The sequence below is a fragment of the Manis javanica genome, chromosome 10, assembly GCF_040802235.1.
Source record: "Manis javanica isolate MJ-LG chromosome 10, MJ_LKY, whole genome shotgun sequence".
NCBI lineage: Eukaryota > Metazoa > Chordata > Mammalia > Pholidota > Manidae > Manis > Manis javanica.
This window is the reverse complement of record NC_133165.1, coordinates 8,581,006-8,599,938: the sequence shown is the minus strand read 5'-3', so window position 1 is coordinate 8,599,938 and position 18,933 is coordinate 8,581,006. Positions and strand designations below refer to the sequence as shown.

General features: G+C 45.6%; 1 protein-coding gene across 7 annotated transcripts in view; it reads right to left on the bottom strand.

Moving 5' to 3' along the window:
- The window catches only part of CLEC16A (C-type lectin domain containing 16A), a 197,255-nt gene that overhangs the window by 159,587 nt on the left and 18,735 nt on the right, over positions 1-18,933 (bottom strand). For all 7 annotated transcript variants that reach the window (XM_073214758.1, XM_073214759.1, XM_073214757.1 and 4 more), the window contains 6 exons: positions 18,130-18,278; positions 15,322-15,427; positions 13,505-13,628; positions 10,758-10,932; positions 9,214-9,267; positions 5,690-5,803 (listed from right to left, as the gene is read on the bottom strand). In XM_073214758.1, coding sequence (XP_073070859.1) covers positions 5,690-5,803; positions 9,214-9,267; positions 10,758-10,932; positions 13,505-13,628; positions 15,322-15,427; positions 18,130-18,278 — 722 coding nt within the window. The remainder of the gene's footprint in view (positions 1-5,689; positions 5,804-9,213; positions 9,268-10,757; positions 10,933-13,504; positions 13,629-15,321; positions 15,428-18,129; positions 18,279-18,933) is intronic.

Genomic DNA, 18,933 nt, shown 5'->3' with positions numbered 1-18,933 from the left:
ACCACATGATCATCTCCATAGATGCTGAAAATGCATTCGACAAAATTCACCATCCATTCATGATAAAAACTCTCAACAAAATGGGCATAGAGGGCAAGTACTCAACATAATAAAGGCCATATATAACAAACCCACAGCCAACATCATACTGAACAGCGAGAAGCTGAAAGCCTCTCCTCTAAGATCGGGAACAAGACAGGGATGCCCACTCTCCTCACTGTTACTCAACATAGTACTGGAGGTCCTAGCCACGGCAATTAGACAAAACAAAGAAATATAAGGAATCCAGATTGGTAAAGAAGAAGTTAAACTGTCACTATTTGCAGATGACATGATATTGTACATAAAAAACCCTAAAGACTCCACTCCAAAACTACTAGAACAAATATCTGAATTCAGCAAAGTTGCAGAATACAAAATTAATACACAGAAATCTGTGGCTTTCCTATACACTAATGATAAACTAGCAGAAAGAGAAATGAGGAAAAAAATTCCATTCACAATTGCATCAAAAAGAATAAAATACCTAGGAGTAAACCTAACCAAGGAAGTGAAAGACCTATACCCTGAAAACTACAAGACACTCTTAAGAGAAATTAAAGAGGACAGTAACAAATGGAAGCTTGTCCCATGCTCTTGGCTAGGAAGAATTAATATTGTTAAAATGGCCATCCTGCCTAAAGCAATCTACAGATTTGATGCAATCCCTATCAAAATACCAACAGCATTCTTCAACGAACTGGAACAAATAGTTTTAAAATTCATATGGAACCACAAAAGACCCCGAATAGCCAAGGCAATCCTGAGAAGGAAGAATAAAGCAGGGGGGACCTTGCTCCCCAACTTCAAGCTCTACTACAAAGCCACAGTAATCAAGACAATTTGATACTGGCACAAGAACAGAGCCACAGACCAGTGGAACAGGATAGAAAGCCCAGATATTAACCCAAATATATACGATCAAGTAATATACGATAAAGGAGCCATGGACATACAATGGGGAAATGACAGCCTCTTCAACAGCTGGTGTTAGCAAAACTGGACAGCTACATGTAAGAGAATGAAACTGGATCACTGTGTAACCCCATACACAAAAGTAAATTCAAAATGGGTCAAAGACCTGAATGTAAGTCATGAAACCATAAAACTCTTAGAAAAAAACATTGGCAAAAATCTCTTGGACATAAACATGAGCGACTTCTTCATGAACATATCTCTCCAGGCAAGGGAAACAAAAGCGAAAATGAACAAGTGGGACTATATCAAGCTGAAAAGCTTCTGTACAGCAAAGGATACCACCAATAGAACAAAAAGGCATCCTACAGTATGGGAGAACATATTCATAAATGACAGATTCAAAATATATAAAGAGCTCATGCACCTCAACAAACAAAAAGCAAATAAGCCAATCAAAAAATGGTCAGAGGAGCTGAACAGACAGTTCTCCAAAGAAGAAATTCAGATGGCCAACAGACACATGAAAAAGTGCTCCACATCGCTAGTCAGCAGAGAAATGCAAATTAAAACCACAATGAGATATCACCTCATACCAGTAAGGAATCCCACCATCCAAAAGACAAACAAAAACAAATGTTGGCGAGGTTGTGGAGAAAGGCGAACCCTCCTACACTGCTGGTGGGAATGTAAATTAGTTCAACCATTGTGGAAAGCAGTATGGAGGTTCCTCAAAAAGCTCAAAATAGAAATACCATTTGACCCAGGAATTCCACTCCTAGGAATTTACCCTAAGAATGCAGCAGCCCAGTTTGAAAAAGACATATGCACCCCTATGTTTATCACAGCACTATTTACAATAGCCAAGAATTGGAAGCAACCTAAGTGTCCATCAGTAGATGAATGGATAAAGAAGATGTGGTACATATACACAATGGAATATTATTCACCCATAAGAAGAAAACAAATCCTACCATTTGCAACAACATGGATGGAGCTAGAGGGTATTATGCTCAGTGAAATAAGCCAGGCAGAGAAAGACAAGTACCAAATGATTTCACTCATCTGTGGAGTATAAGAACAAAGAAAAAACTGAAGGAGCAAAATAGCAGCTGACTCACAGAACCCAAGAATGGACTAACAGTTACCAAAGGGAAAGGGACTGGGGAGGATGGGTGGGAGGGGAGGGATAAGATGGGGGGAAAAAAAAGAAAGGGGGCATTATGATTAGCACGTATAATGAGGGGAGGCATGGGGAGGGCTGTACAACACAGAGAAGACAAGTAGTGACTCTATAGCATCTTACTAGGCTGATGGACAGTGACTGTAATGGGGTATGTGGGGGGAGCTTGGTGATGTGGGGAGTCTAGTAACCATAATGTTCCTCATGTAACTGTAGATTAATAATACCAAAATAAAAAAAAAAACCAAAAAATAAAAACCAAAAAATACCTACAGGTAATGATGCATATCCCATAATCTAATCTATATGTTCATTCTGCAAAAATAATGAAATGTTAGCAGTTTCAGGATTAGTGTTCTCTTACTCTATTTCCCCTGGCAAGAAACAGGATCTGCTCTGCATTAGAATTAGAGCAAGAATTATCCCTTCGCAGGAACCATAAAAACCATATGATTTTAATGCACAGATGAATTTCAATTAGACATTTATCTAGTCATGCTGATGTGTTTTAAATTTAACCCTAAATTAAAGACTTTTCAAATAACTCTGCTGTACCCTCTCCCTCTCTCTCTTCAATTTTGGTTTGGTTTTGTGAAAGGTCTGCTGGTAAAAATGAAGCAATACCAGTAACTTATCTACAAATTACGGGAAGGAGAAAGTAGGTTAAAAAAGACCAAGAAACTTAAAACAAGTCTGATCAAACCACATCCGAGTTAGGCAGGAAACAATAGGAGACTGTGCTTGCTCAGAGGGAAGGAAGGTAAATCTCACCAGGACTGTTAAAGAAGCCATAAATGAGACTCACCTCCCCTCTTCCCAAATTTCAACTGCAGTCATGAGAACAAGACAGACTTCAATCACGCGCCCAGTGAAAGGCAACACCCGGAAGCAGAAAGCTGACACTTTCACTTGCACTGGCAGTTCCTTCCACGCTCAAAAGAATCTCATTTTCAGTTCAGGTCATGTGTCTGTCACGGTGGAGGCAGGAATTTCATCCCAAGAAGAAGCCATCAGGAAGCAGATCTCTTAAATGCTCCCTCTGATCAGATGGTCCAACTCAAGTGGGTACCCTAAGCTGTAGGCTTTCCCCAATTTGCTTTTGCTCAACTTGCAAACCCCACACATCACTGTCAATCTCCTGCCTGTGATACTGTCCTAGTTTTGCAAGAAGTCACACTGGGGGAAAACTAGGGAAAGAGCACATGATCTCTCCATATTCTTCTTTTATAACTACATGCAAATCAATTTCAATGGGAAAAAAAACCTTGTAAACCCCAGTGTCCCAAAGATGCCTGGGTTCACCTGTGGGAATACCAAGTCTAACTTCAGCAGTGAGTGTTGTGTGGCAAGACATTCTGTGACAAAGCCTTGGCATCTCTCGTGGGGTCTCGGGATCATGCGACAGCAGAACTTCCAAAGGGGCCCAGTACATCGCACTTTGTTACTAACATACATGCAGCAGGAGTTAGCAGGCTGGGTGGGGACGGGCAGATCTGAAGGTATGCACATGCCTCATCCCATGGGGTAGCCGCTGAGAAGCTCCTGTAGGAGAATGTGCTCAGTGAGGACCAGATCTTCTGACTTTTCAAGACAATTCTGAAATCTGGATTTTCATGTGAAACATCCTTAATGTTAAAGTAGGCAATTTAAAAAATTGCCTTTTAAACCCTGTGAAGCTGCCAAACCAAACAGACTGTAACCTGTCAGGCACCTGATGGGCAGTTTAATCATATTTTCTTCCCGTGCTCACTCCAAGCCCTCCAAGGGACTCGATCTGCTTTCCAGATGGGGTAAAACGATGGGCCCCAGGTGACCCTAGGGCTGGTGGGGTCCTCAGCAGCTCTGGGAGGCCCTGCTGATTCTGCTGACTTGCATTCATTCAGCAAAACCAAGTTTAAGAAAGTTGCAAAGAAGTATCTCCAGGTCCATAAACACCAAGTCGGCTCCACATTCTCTGGACTATATGTTGTCATGGCCTGGACCATGAGGGGTGTCTTTCCTGCTCAATACCTGTAACCCCTGTCACGTCTAGGTTACATTCTCTCACCAAACACTACTCCTTCCCTTTGGAGCACTTACAAGACTTGAGATAATACATTGTTTGTATATTTGATCAACATGTCTCTCCTATTGGACTGTAAAGCTCCAATAGGACAGAGACTATTTAGGATTTTGAATATCCCCACAACTAACAAGATGCCTGATGCAAAGGAAGGGCTTAATAAATCTTGCTGAATGAATCAAAGAAGGGATAGGCCAGACAGAGGCTATTAAAAGGCCCCACTCAATTCAGCTGAACTAATGCCATCACCAACCAGGACAGAAGTTTCTGCGAACCTTTTCAGAGGCTCTAATGCTCCCTTAGCGAACAAAATGTCTTGGCCAGGCCACTGTACACCAGAAAAACCAGAAGGGCAGGGGACTCTCGTAATTGTACTCCATGCAGTTCTGGCCTTTCATGCTACAGGATTATACTCCACCCACTCACTCAGACACGGCAACAGAGTCAACTGCCCAGGGGCAAGCCCAGCCCTTGTACCTATGTGCCTGTTGCCTGAGAGCCTGGTTGCAGGGACAGAGTCCTCACGAAACAGCCATTGTTTATAAAACACTGTGCTCCTCTCGAATGTGTATGCCAAGCCCATGCTGCAGCGGATACAATGACAGACAAGATGCCTGCCACAGCAGCTTAAGCAGGGAAGATCTCTGACAGAGATCACAGGAGCAAGGGCCTTCCAGGCAGTGGGTATTTAAGGGCATAGGGACAGAGGCAGGAACACAGGGCGCACTGGGGAAAAGCAAGCTGGACCAAAAATAAGGTAGCCCAGAGCTCTGTACATATGAGTAGGATGGGAATGGGAAGGCAAAGCCAAGCTAGGAAAGTCTCAGGATAAGTCATAACACTGGTCTCAGGTGTTTTCCTTTAGCAGAGCACAAAGGGCACAAACATCCACAAGCCACAAGTATGCTTTGTTTAGGCTTCAGTTAGGTGGTAATTTAAAACTTGAGAGTATTCACATCAAAACACAGATTTCCAGCTTCTCCGGAAACATGAGAAAAGCTGGCAATACTGCCTCAATATTCTTGCAGAAATGCAGGCTAGAGTAAAAAAGTAGCTACTCACAAAGGACGCATGTGCTCTCTACTTTGCCACAGTCCCCACCACTCCCTACCACTCTCTCACAGGGCTTGTAGCATTCATAGATGTCCCCTGTCCTGCCTCTAGATACCTGTGCCTTAGATAAGGTATTCTTTTATTCTCTCCCAAAAACAGTGTCTCACGGATACATAACTGAAGCCTAGAGTGGTATAATTCCATGTTCAATAACATATGATCAATTAAATTCACCCATACCCAAACCCCAGATTTTACTGAGTATGAATTTCAAGACTCTGATTAGGTTCCCTAAATCCTGGATCAGTTTATGCATCATCACTGCTATATAAGCAGAATGCTGGTTTCTGGTTTTAGACAAACACACACATTAACAAAATGAGCAACAGCTTCTTATCAATGTGGAGAAACAGTCCCAACACTAATTAATGACTTACACAACTTCTCTGAACATCCTGTTCAGTCTTAGCGTACATCTCAGACAGATCGCCATTCAGAATGACTTCAGCTAACGAGTTCACCAGGGGTGCATGATGTATAATTAGGAAGACCTGATGAGAAAGAAGAAACGGCATTTGCATTAAAGCATGCACTCTTTCAACCTCTTTCTTCCTCGATCTGAAACAACCAGGCTGGACTACAGAAGGTCTGTATTATGCAGCAATTCCTACAGCACAAAATCCAAAGAGCAGGTCACACTTAGGAGAAACCGGGAACTATCTTGACTCCTTCCCAGGTCGGCGCCTCCTTCATTCAGACTGCTGCCTACTTGGCTGGCTGCTCTTCAGCGGAAGGAAATGCATTAAAGCAAGACCATCCCTCATGGCTGGCTGAAGCCAAATCTGGCTGAAGTGGAGCAACGTGGGAAAGGAGCAGCCAAACCAGCACACTCCTTCCTCTCCATAGGCATTTCAGTGTCAAATTCGATTACGATAAGGCTGGAAGGCACCAGCCCAACACTTCATTCAGTTCTATGGGAAGAAGGGGCCAGCGAGTCTTGTTCCAATCAAGGGCTTGGCTCTACAGAGGTTCCATTGCTGGAATGCACTCTGACCCCTGCGGTGGGTTCAGCACACCAGGATTCCATGGCAGCCTTGGAGGTGTGGGTATTGTGGGAAGAAAAGCCACACAAGCCAGAGGCATGCCAGGATGCAAAATCAGAAGGTACTGGGCTGTCTAGGATGGCCCTGCCAACCTGCCCTTTTGCCCCATGCCCCTGAACAACTTTAGGAATCTGGGTAGTCAAAACTGCCTTGCAAAGCTGGCTCCCACACACTTGCTACTTTGTTTTAAAAGGTAAAGACAACCGGGGTGTATCAGGGTGGGAAGTATCTACTATTTGCATATAAAAAGGCTGTTGGTGCACATTTATATTTGCTTGTATGTGTATGGAACAGGGTTTCTACATCTTGGCACTACTGTCGGGCCATGATTCTTTGTTGTGGGGTGGTGTCCTGTGGGCTGTAGGTTATTTGGCGGCAGCTCTGGCTGCTAGATGCCAGTGGCACCACCTCCCCAGTCATGACAACAAAAAATGTTCAGGCATTGCCAAACGTTCCCAGGGGGCGAAATCACCTCCAATTGAAAACCCCTGGCAGAGAATCTCTCTGGAAAGACACAGGAAAACTCTGTAACTATAGTTGTCCCCTCTGGGGACAGAAGCCAGGACACTGAACAAAAGTAGAAAAGAGGTTTCCAACCAAAACCTGTTGGAGGTTTCCAACCAAAAAAATTTTCAAAAAAATAAACACTGTTAAAAAACAAAAAAGAAATGCTGGCTGCCTCTAGGGAATGGGACTGGGTGCCTGGGGCACAGGGGTAAAGGGAGACTTTTCCCTACTTGTCACTTCATACTGTGCGAATAGGGTGAATATATTGTTCAAAATAATAAATACAATTCAACTTAAAGAAAGGTACAGGCAGAATAGCCAAAAGCAGTACCTATCTAAAAAAACAACCCTGTCTGTTTATAGAACACGGAAGATACTGACTATCACGGACTACACGGCGGAGCGAATGAGCCGATCCATACCCGGGGCTGGGGCTCCCGCAGCTGCTTTGCCTCACCTTCGTCATGGCCAGATTACTGCCACAGCTTATCCAGCCACAAAATCAAACCCCAAGAGCTGAGTTCATTCATTCCACAGAGATCGACTGTGCACTTGTATGAACGTGGCCATAACCGGTCATTTCTGCATTCTTTTATTCAGTCCACAAACTCTCAGTGAGGACCTACGAAGGCCCGCTGGACAAAGACCAACCAAGCGCTGCCTATGGACGCACATGGTGCTCGTTCCCTCCTGGGCTCTGGAGGCAGAGAAGGGGGCGAGAGCGAAAGCCAGTCACTGCGTGGTCCGGGGAAGCGTGCACAGGCCAGACTGGAAAAGCCAGGCCGGTCTGCGGGCGCCATGCTCACATGGTGAGCGGAGGTTCAATTCCAGGACGGCATTCTTCGCCATGCTAAATGAACATTGTAAAGGTGAATTTTCTTGGTTTTGTAATAGTGCTTGTAAAATAATTTGTAAGGATGCTTTGATGTAGAGATTAAGGACACGGGATTTATGCCTGACTGGGGTTTTCACTCGTTTAGGCAACATGATGATAAAGCTAATTCAAAGTGCAGGGGAGGAGGGGCTTTATGACTCAAGCTGAGGAGCCAAATTACAAGCTATGCTTTTGGTGAGACAAGGAAACAAGTGATGAGGAGCTGGAGCTGCTGGTCTGTCACTAAGAAAACAGGAGATGGGGAGCTTTTAGAGAAAAGGCATGGCCGGCCTTGGGCCCCGCGGAAGACCCCTCTCTGTGCAGCGCCCCGACAGCTGAAGGGCCCTGAGAGGCTCTCCACGGGATTCCTGCAGCTGAGCACCTGGCCCGCCAAGGGCCTGCCAGACTCCCAGAATCCCAAGCAGGAGATGCTGGCAGATTTGTAATGAGGCGGTGGAAAAAGGGGCCGGGAGAGGCCTGGGCTTGTGCCGAGCAACACCGCACAATAAAGAGGGGCATTCAGAAGGAGGCGGCGCAGTGCAGAGCTCCAAGCAAACAGAGCCCCCAGAACAAGGCTCCGGATGCGAACTCTGAGCAGGCCACGTGTGGATCCCCATCAGTGTGGCCTCTGGAGAGAGGCTGGGACGGTAACTGCCTTCCCAGGCCAGCAGGAGACTGCCCCACCTCAAACTCACAAGGGCCCAAGGACCAAGTCAGAGGACGTTCTCTCAGCAGAGCAAATAAATACCTGTGCCACTGCAGAAGTGGGGACAGGGCTCTGGTCAAACGTTTGACTACTTGACAGTCTAATGAGATGGCCTGAAAGTCTGGACTGCTTGTAATAAAAATATTTGTAAAGTTATGTAACTGGGTCACCATGGAGTTTTTCCCTTCTTGTAAATATTACATAATTATGAGAAGGAAACACTTGTTTAAGGGGGGCAGGCAGACAAATTGGCTCAAGACACAAATCTGGGAGCTGATGCTGCTACAAGATACCTTCCAGAAGGTTATTTGGGAACTAGAACCACAACAAAAGCCTTTTCAAAACAGCCTCATTAGTGCAAATTTGTTAAGTCAAGGTTGCTGCATGTATGCACACACTGGGTCTGGCAGTTTGGGACTTATCTCAAAATGCTGTGAATAAGACCCATGCGGGTCACATTCCCAGGGTCTTTAGAACTCCTTAGTTGTTCTGGAAACCTCGGTCCCCATGGTGAAAAACAACTACATATGTGCCAGATGTGGTTTATTTTTCATTTCTCTTTAAATTTCCATTTACTACCATGAAGAAGACATTTACACCTCTGCTCAGTGTCTGGAAAATAGAATGCCCCTCTCCTTTCCTCATTTTATTTCAAGATGGGGAACACCTGAGAGAGAAGACGGGGTGATGCAGCCTACAAAATTATGGAGGGCAGAAGCCCTCCAGGGACTCCCAAACGTGGTGGGGACACAGGCGAATGATGAAACATACCTGTGACAGGAGATAGAGAGACACCGGCAGGCTGATCTTCGGGCGCTCTCCTCCCTAGTAAAGGTTCAGGGGGGGAAAAAGAGAGAAGTCTGGGTCACACATGAGTGGCACAAAATACAGGAAGCCAAAGTCATCTGTCTGAAGGAGGGGCTGACTTCCTCCAGGAACCCAAGGCTGTTCTTTCCCAGTGCTAATCAAAAGTCCACTCTGCAAAATAAATTCGAAACCTAATCTCATTCAATACCATTTGCAAGGCCACTATTTTTCCACCTGAGAAATCTTTCACTATTAGCCATGTATTAAAGACTGAACGCAAGAGAAGAACTAGCTCCTTAAATTACCAAGAATGTTAATTTTCCCCAGCTGGGGCACAGAGGGCCTGAAGCCAGCAGCAGAGGGCCCGGGAGGCCTGTTCTCAGGAAGAGCTTTCAAAACAGGGGGCAGAGAAAGGTTGGGTCACTCCGGCCTCAGAAAGGCCCCTCATTCATGCGGAGCTCCACTGTGCTCCATCCCACACAAACCCTGTAAGGACCAGGAGGGTTAACTGCCTTGCCCATGGTTGCAGAGTAAGGAAAGGAAAGAAACAGAATTTGAACCCAGGTCTGAAAACTCCAATTCCCTTGTTTCTCTCTGCCCTCTGATTGATCTGCCTCTTGTAGATCTAGTTAGGGCTATAACTTCCTTTTATTTACTTATTTTTAGCAAGAATGTGTATGTACCATCTCCAAAAAAAGAAAGTTATATCCCCTTGGGGTGCATCTGCAAAGCCTGAAGCCTCTACAGAGTGACCAGCTGGCTCTATCTGGCCTCTTGCCTCCTGCAGAAACTAAACCCTAGGAGGGCCTGGGTGGAAAGCCTCTCCTCACTGAAGCAGCATTTCTCATGGGGGATCCGACAACCATCAGCTCAGAATTATCTGGGGTGCTGGTTCAAGACGCAGAGTCCTGCTTCATTCCAGACCCCCTGAGCCAGAATCCTTGAGAGGGAGGGGGCTCCCAGGATATGCATCTGAACGGGGCAATCCACTCAAGGGAATCTGAACCTAACCTGGACAGTCATTGCCCTGGGATCTTTTCCTAAGAGCACACCATCCCTTCCTGTCCATTCTGGGCAAGTTTTGTGGATGTTTGCTTCTCCAGATCAATTTGCTCTGGCAACTATCAGGAAAAGTTACCTGGGATAAGAACTCCCCAAGAGAAATGTACACAGAAACCAAAACCTGAATTCATGGAGGTTTCCTGTCTCCTTCCAATGTCAATATTCTTCTTTCATTCACTTTCACAGCCTTCAAAGACACACAGACACACACACACACACACACACACACACTCACACTCACATTCACACTCACTCTCCCAACCCTCATTCTCCTCTCTCTGAGGAAACAGCAGGAAAGAAAAACCAGTGTGCTTAGAGACACATCTCTCTCAGGCACAAAGCCCTGGTCTTTGCAAAGCTCAGTCCTATTCAAGGGGACTGTTTTTCCCCCTTGAGAAGATGGCCTTCAGCCCACAGGAGCAGCGGGGCCAGGCTGCCAAACCCACCTTGTCCTGGTTCTCCAGAGAGTACACGTAAAGGGGCAGGAAGAGCCTGTTGAGCAGGTGGTCTGTGAGCACATCATTGAGGAACTCACAGTTGATGATCAGGATGTCATTGAGATAGTGTAAGTGGTCCAGGTGCTCAGCCACCAGGTCACTCAGTTTCCCCCGATTCCGGTGCCTGCCAGGAACAATGACCACCTCAGCCTGGAAGCCAAAGCTAAGAGTCCTTGGGCTTAGAATGACTGGCCTAAGACTTAGGTCACTAGGGGCACTTCCCTCATACAAAGAATATTCGGCCTAGTCTCTCGAGAGACACCTGACCCTACCAACAATGGGACAATGGGAAGGTTCACTGCAATCAATTCTGGGGTCACCCTCTGAAGCCCCCAACACCATCATCACCCAACCATCATAGCCTAAAAGAAAATGGGTAAACAAAGCAAAACCCAGCTAAGCTCTCAGTGAGTTATTTCACAAGAGTAGCCACTAGTCAATTTGGCAAGATCCCCTAGCTCCCAAGATAAGTAGCATTAATGGAGCAATAAATCCCTCGCTAATTAAAATGCTCCAGAGAAGTTCTGAAGAGAAAAGCAGGCTTCAGTAGCCACATCCGTCCCACTGGCCCTGACCATTTGTGGGGCATAGCGCAAGGACGTGACATCCCACCCCAGACCCCAGGAGGCCTCTGTCGCCTGCCAGTGAAGCAACAGGCATGCTGGCTGGGCCCCATGCGGAGGCCAGGCTCACACTCATCATGGACAGAACCCCCAAAACAGCTGGCGGACACATGTTCACCACCCCCAAAGGGGTCTCTGTTACCAAGAGCAATCTAGCTAGGGTAAGGCATTTTGTTTGTATTATGATTATTAATCATAGTAGTAAGATGGACATTTTAGAAGACAGAAAAGTAAAGAAGAAAATAAAAGCAAAAAGAAATCAAAGTCTCCAGTTTTCCTTCTTTTATATAATTTTAGATAATTACTCCCTATTACACTTTAAAGAGCTATCTAGTAAACATTTATAGCAAATACATGTTGTAAAGCCTGGTAGTGTAATGAGGACCTAGAAGCCACCACCCACCTGAGACCTAGAACATTTATACACAATGTTTTGCAACCTTTTCCCCCTTAATAAAATGCTGTGAAAATTTCTCTTTAGCAGGATATTTAATAAACTTCAATTTTAAATCTTTAATTTAAAAATGTCAAAGCAGTATATGAAGACGGTTTAGAAATCAAATGGTACTGACAAGCTGATCATAAAACACAGCAGCTCCTGGCCCAGCCTCCCCACCCCTGCCCACTCTCTAGAGAAGGCAGTTTTTAACTCTTTCACTTGTTTCTGTGGATGTTTTTTCCCATATTTCTATAAAACCTGGGAGGGCCTCTATTCTGTGACTGAGCCGTCTTAGATATTACATATTGACCTGTTATGACAGAAGCTCTGGGTTCCCTCCACCCTCCACCAACAGGCAAGAGAACTGGTGTTGCCATCATCATACCCAGTCATGGCAGAGCCAAAGAGAGGCCCGAGGGTGCAGCTCCTTCCTTGCGTGACTCGGTTTTCTCCGGAGTTAAGATGCCTCTTTATGTTTCATATCCGCGTGGGCCCTCATCTTGCCAAATGCTCCATCAGATCTGCCATCTACCTCTCCTTGCTCCTTTCCCTGCATCGGAGCTAATATTCCATCTCTCTGGCCCCTTCCCCCTAGGAGACCTCCTTCCTGAATCTCTGCTGTCCTGACCCCATCTAGGTGCGCCTGTCACTCTTGGGCAGCAGTTCTCAAATGAGTGTGATTTTGCCTCACAGGAGACATTTGGTAACTTCTAGGACACATGTTTGGCTGTCACAGTTGGGAAAGGGGGGCTGCCGGCAGCTAGTGGGCAGAGGCCAGGGGTGCTGCTGAACCTCCTACAGTGCACAGGACGGCCCTCAACAGAGAACAACTTCGTTCAAAAGGCTAGTAGTGCCAAGTTTGGGAAATCCTGCTCTGGATCTCAAGTCATCACTGTGGGGCCCAAACCACCATCTTAACCTTTTCCTCTTTTAAATAGATTTACTGAGATATGATTCACACACCACAAATTCATCCATTTTAAGAATAAATTTAACAGTTCTTGGTGTGTTCACAGAGTTTTTTAACCATCATCACAATCCTAAAACATTTTTATCCCCACTCCACCCTCCCCAAGAAGCCCTCCTTCAAAGGCAGCTCCTTCCCATTTCCCCCCCACGAGCCCCATCCTCCCGCCCCTGGCAACCACTGATCCATTCCCTGTCTCTGGATTTGCCTGTTCTGGGCGTTTCATCTGAATGGAATCATACAATATGTGGTCCTTTGCCTCTGGCTTCTTTCACTGAGCAAGAATGTTTTCAAAGTTCATCCATGATGTAGTATGTGTCAGGACTAACTTCCTTTTTATTGTCAAACACTATTCCACTGTATGTAAATACCACATTTTGTTTATCCATTCACCAGCTGAAAGATCATTGTGATCTTTTTACCAGCTGCTTAGCACCTCATCTAGGGGTGTACTAAATTTACTTACCCTATTCCCCTCTGGGAGGTATCTGAGCTGTTTCCAACTTTCCACTGTTATGAAAAGGAGAAAGGTGGGTGGAACCTTTCAGACTATGGAAATCCACTTTCTGCCTACACCTCGGTGGTAAGTTTTGTTCTAGTGTTTATTTTTCCTTGATGATATTCCCCCAAATCCACTGACCACTCTGTCTACGTCAGAAGCACTTACTCCTCATCGGTCTGCACACAGTTATCAAGTTCGATCACATGGCTCCCGATGAACCAGACCAAATTGGAGAAGTAAGGAACGGCAGTTTTATCTCTGATATAGTGCAGCATGGCCTGGTTATCCACTGAGAAAATTCACAAAAGCAGAGAAAAATGTCAAGCTACCAAAAATAACTTGGGAAGATTTAAAAAAAAGAAGAAGAAATTTTTAAAAAACCACAATGAAAAAGCCCTCCACTATAATCTGAATCTTTTCTGTCTTTCCTGGAAATACTTGAAAGTCGTTATCTTATTCATAAAACTATACTCATTAAGCAGTTCTTGTGTTATTTTTATAATTAATAAAGTTAATTAATTGGGCTAAACATTAACAGTGCATTAGAAAGCCTACTTATCAACAGTGTGTTTAGCTACACCACAATGAAACCTACACCATTCTCAAGCAAGCTGCCTGTATTTACAGGTAAAGCTAAGTTAGGAAAGTGGAAAACCAGAAGTTAATGACTTACATGACACTGGAGTAAGGAACACAGGAGTCGCCATTGAGGGAAAGGCAAAAAACAGACAACAGTTAATAGGGCCAGGCAGTGCTGAGCAGGGACAGAGAGCGAGGGCATGAGGAATCTAAACCCAAGGTACAGGTTAGATGGGGACAGGCGGGAGGCAGCAGAAAGGGGGTCTGGACCAGGCGGAAAACTCAGAGGCCTGCACGGCTGGCCAGTGACTCAGTGAATGAGCTGGCAGGCCCAGTGTGTGAACTGGGAAGCACAGGCCTTGACCCCCAAGGGAGGCAGCTGCTTCTCAGCACCAGCTCACCACTGCCCTGCAAGACTATGGGCCCACGACAGCCCAAGTCTATACATTCAAGTCAGAAATCCAGATTGTTACCCAAGATCTCCCAACGTTTAAATATTGGCAACTCTATCTTTTTCTTTTTTAATATCTAAGCCAATTAAAACATGTTTGACGGCTGCATTTGGCTCTCAGGCCCTCGGTTTGGACCCGTGGATGGGCCCCACCAGGCTCTTAGAAAGGCTCTTCAATTTAATGCAATTCCAGAACTAGTCTGGAGGAAGCCCGAGAGCTCCCGCCTTCTCCCAGTGAGAGGGCATATCAAGTAAAGGTCAAAGCCCCTTGGTCCCTGAGAAAGTGGAGTCCTAACTCCATTGCAAGGACTACCAGGAAACAACCCCAGCAGCAAGCAGAAAAGTCACTGCCTTGGAGGGCAATTCCAGGTCAGGGAACTTGTGTCCAGCCAGCCTTTGTGCTAGTGCAGGCAGGAGCTGAAAGGGCTTTCTCCTGCAGGCAGGGTTTGGGGCATTAAGTAGATCTTGAAAGAAAGGAGGGATTCCTCAGCTTTGCAGCCAGTTGAGAGCACAACATTGCTTCCTGCTGTTTGTGGCGTGAAATGCTTCTGTGTATTATGTAAAGATAACACATACCCCTGGCTGGGTTGAAGAATATTTTAGAGGCCAAAACACAAAAACTTAAATCTAACATTTAAAAGACAGCTTTGCTTTAATTATCAAATGGCCACTCAATCCACAGGAGCCTCTCTTAGGATATGACTACTGCATATCGGCACTAAGACTTCAATGGGCAGAAACGACTGCACAGAGAGAAGGCGGTGGGACGAAATTTTTGTGAGGGGCCAGCTAACTGTCCAATCACTACGACCCTTTCATGAGACGTGTGACGTCAACGATGATAAATGAGCTCCTGGGTCCTGCCAGGGAACTGCATGTACATGCTCATGAGGGCAAGCACTAGACGTCACGTTAGAAATCAGGCACAGCATGAGATCATAAGGAAACTTACCTTTGTAGACGTTCAAAGTTATGGTTCGTACAGCAATTCTGACCATGCTCTCAGGGTGATTGAAAAATTTGATGGCTTCTGTGTATAGGGCAAAGTCGTTAGTGTGCTAAAACAAAAGAAATAACAAAAATGAGTTACATGCCCTGTATGACAGGCATGTCCCCAACCCTGGCTCTCTGAATCCTATCCGACTTCAGTAAAAAGTTACTCACGTGAACCTTAAGCCAGTGGTTCATTCCCAATGGGGAATGGGAAGGGATGGGAAGGCAAGACCTCAGAAAAGATAGTAAAGTGTCCAGGTAACGCTAGATCTGGGTTCCTGATCTTTTCTACCACTTCTTAGCTAAGTGATGCAATATTCTAAGCTTCTGTTTCCTCATCTATAAAGCTGGGAAAATACCACTTTCATGGTTGCTAGGATAAATGAGATTATCCAGGCACAGTGCACACTTACCACAGCACCTGCCTTAAGAGGCGCTCGCTGGTAATGCTAGTTGTCGTTATTGGATGCTGCTTCAACTAACAAAACGAAGTGTAAGGTTTTATTATATGCGGAATCCCTTTGGGCTAGGATATATTTCTCTATTTGCAAATACCCAAAGTGTAAACATTATCATGGAGGAAGAGGGTCTCAGGACTCTGACACTGAGTGGATCAAGACAGTTAGTTCAGAACCACAGAACTCTGCTGGTAAAGCCTTAAGAAAAAAGCCAGAGCAGGAGCTGGGCCTCGAGCCGCACAGGCGTGCTCTGCTGCCCTCTCCTGGCCAATTTCTCCACATGGCTTCAGGTCCCACCTGAGGGTGCCCACAGGCACTGGGGGCGCAGGGAAGAGGCACTCATCAACCTCCAGCAAGGTGCCAGCTATCTAGTGAGGACAATGCCACTCTGAGCACTACAAGTAAGTACACACTCAATAAGTGGTAGCTACCATACTGGCGCACATAAAAGGAGCCCCCAAAATGAGGCTGTACCACTCCTCTGGTAACCAGCAGAATGTTCTTCTAGAAGCCTCACTTTGGCCCCAGAATCCCTGAACTCTGCCCTCCCAAGCCAGGTGCACAGAAGCCCAGCCGCTCCTGAGTGGATGGAGAGACTCGGTCCCCTCCTTGTTGAACTTCACTGGTGGCTTTTTTTCCACCTGGGAGAGCCTCTGGGAGAAGGCAAATGTCATCCGCTTGGTCCCTGGACAAGTTTAATGAGCACCTGCTACGTACCAGGTACTGGGCCACACAATGTTAGTTTTTCAACCTGCCATGCATTTTGTGGTTGACAGCTAGTATTTCTTCCCTTTGAGGCCAGCTCTTCCCACTCATCCAAAGAAAATCAAGGTTCGGGCTGCTGTTGCCATATTACATGGGGACAGCTGGATGGATTTTGTCCAAACTCACATATGTTTGGGACTATGGTCAGACTTCAGATATAGATTGTGCAGTGCACTGCCAATCAGAAGATAACGTGCCACGCCAACAGCACGTGGCTGTGTGGTAGGTGGCCTCGAGGGTGGCCCGCTGATGCTTACCTCCTGTATTTATACACTGCATCGTTCCCTCCCACACCAATCAGGCTGGCCAGTGGGGCCTAAAGAATATGGTGGGAGGCATGGTGTGTGGCTCCTGAGGCTGGGCCCTAAAAGGCATTACAGCTTGCCTTATTCTCCTGGGTCATTCCTTCTGGAGGAAGCCAGAGGACACTCAAGCAGCGCCTGGAGAAGCCTAGGGAACCGAGGCCTCCTGCCAATGGCCAGCCAGGGCTGGCCAGCAAAATGAATGAGCCCCCTTGGAAGCAGATCCTCCAGCTCCGATCCAGATGGCCTTTGGGTGGCTGTAGCCTTGTGAGAAACCAAACCAGAGCTGCCCTGCCAGGCCACTCCCAAATTCTGGACACACCATGAGAGAAATGTGAGGCGATTCTGACCACGCAGAGATGAGTAGAAATCTACTGGGAGGCTTTTGGGAGAAGTTCTTTTGGAAGTTAGGAAGGGAATGTTTTCATTAGGGTTTTCAGCAGTGGCACATATGTGATGTTTGGAGCTGCTGCAGCCATTCTGAAACTGTGAAGGGTTGAGCCTGAGGACAGATACCAACTGTACGGTCAGCAGAGCACAAAGACAGAAGAGTCTGGGTCCTTGACGAAGTATCTGAGCCATAGGATGAACCAGTCTTAGGACAACTGTTATCTGTCCCTTTTGGTATGTGAGGTAAAATGACCTTATTGTTCAAGCTCCTTTTAAGTGTGAGAACAACAGCAGTTTATTTATTTAAATTGCTAGTAATTCTCCCAAGGAATACCAGGGACATTGGCTCATAAAGAATAGCAATGGCTACAATTTAGGGAGCTAGGTACTTATTAGGTACTTTGAAGATATCATCTCATTTCATTCAATCCTTGGAAAACTCTTAAAGGTATAAACTATCATCCCCATTTCTCAGATGAGGAAACTGAGGCTCAGAGAACTAGGACTTCTCTAAGGTCACACAGCAGGGAAATGGCAAAGCTGGGTCTGACTGGAGTTCCTATTTTCCCTACAGGGAAACACGAACCCAAGTTAACTTCCAGACACTTACCCCTGCCGAGAGTGTAAAGTGCTTTCAGGTAGCACAAACTGAATTTTACATTAAAAACAGAGAAGTAGCTCATTAAATGAAAAAAAGAAAATTAAAACATGCCAAGGTCAAACAGTGTTGCTATGAAAATCAGGAAACAGTGAGCACATAGGTGCTCTGTAAACAGACACCAGGCCACCCCTGAAGGTGCAGCTCTGACTGGCTAGCTTTCCACCCAAATGTACCCCCTGGCAGGTACTTACCTCATTGTAAAAGAAATGGACAGTGTGGTTGTTGAGTTTTAATGAAAGTGTTTTCAGGAACGATATATAGTATGCCATAATCTCCTCATCAGAAAAGTCAAACTTATGGACAATGATAGAATTTACATAGTTATTGGAGAGCAAATAATCTAGAGGGAGAGAAAACAAGGCAAAACAGACAAGGTTAGTTCATGCTGAAAGCAAGACGGGCAGAGGAAGTCAGGTAACAGGACATGACCGTGCGAATGTACGCGACCCAGTCAAGGTTCAGCGTTGTTTAACAAGCTAGCAGGGGCAGCTTAACCTTTAACCAGCAAAGAAATCAGTCACTACGCACAGTCACTAGAAAGTTCAAGAGCACTGCCGGAGAACAGCCCGGGTTACCGCTCCCTCCCACACAGAAAAAACACTTGAATTTGAACATTCTTTTCATTGCTGCCAAAGTTCAGTATAGAGCTGGGGGCGGAACAGATGAGTTGGTACGTGGGCATTTTCACAAACTACCCACGGATGAAGGTAAAGAGCACTGTACTTTATCAAAAGCTGCCCCATTTTGCCACCAAAGTCCCATTGTCATCCCTGGATGCCACAAAGGGCTATACACAGTTTCTTCCTCCCTATATAGTAACATGATTTCACAAAAGGCATTGCTTTATGCTGAATCTCTACCACATGCCCAGCACCTGGGTCAGTGCTTTCTTTATTACATTATAAGTAATTTTCACAATGTTGCAGAATAGGTCCCATTCTTCCTATTTCGCAGATGAGTAAAGAAAAGTTCAGAGAGGTTGTTTAATTTGCCAG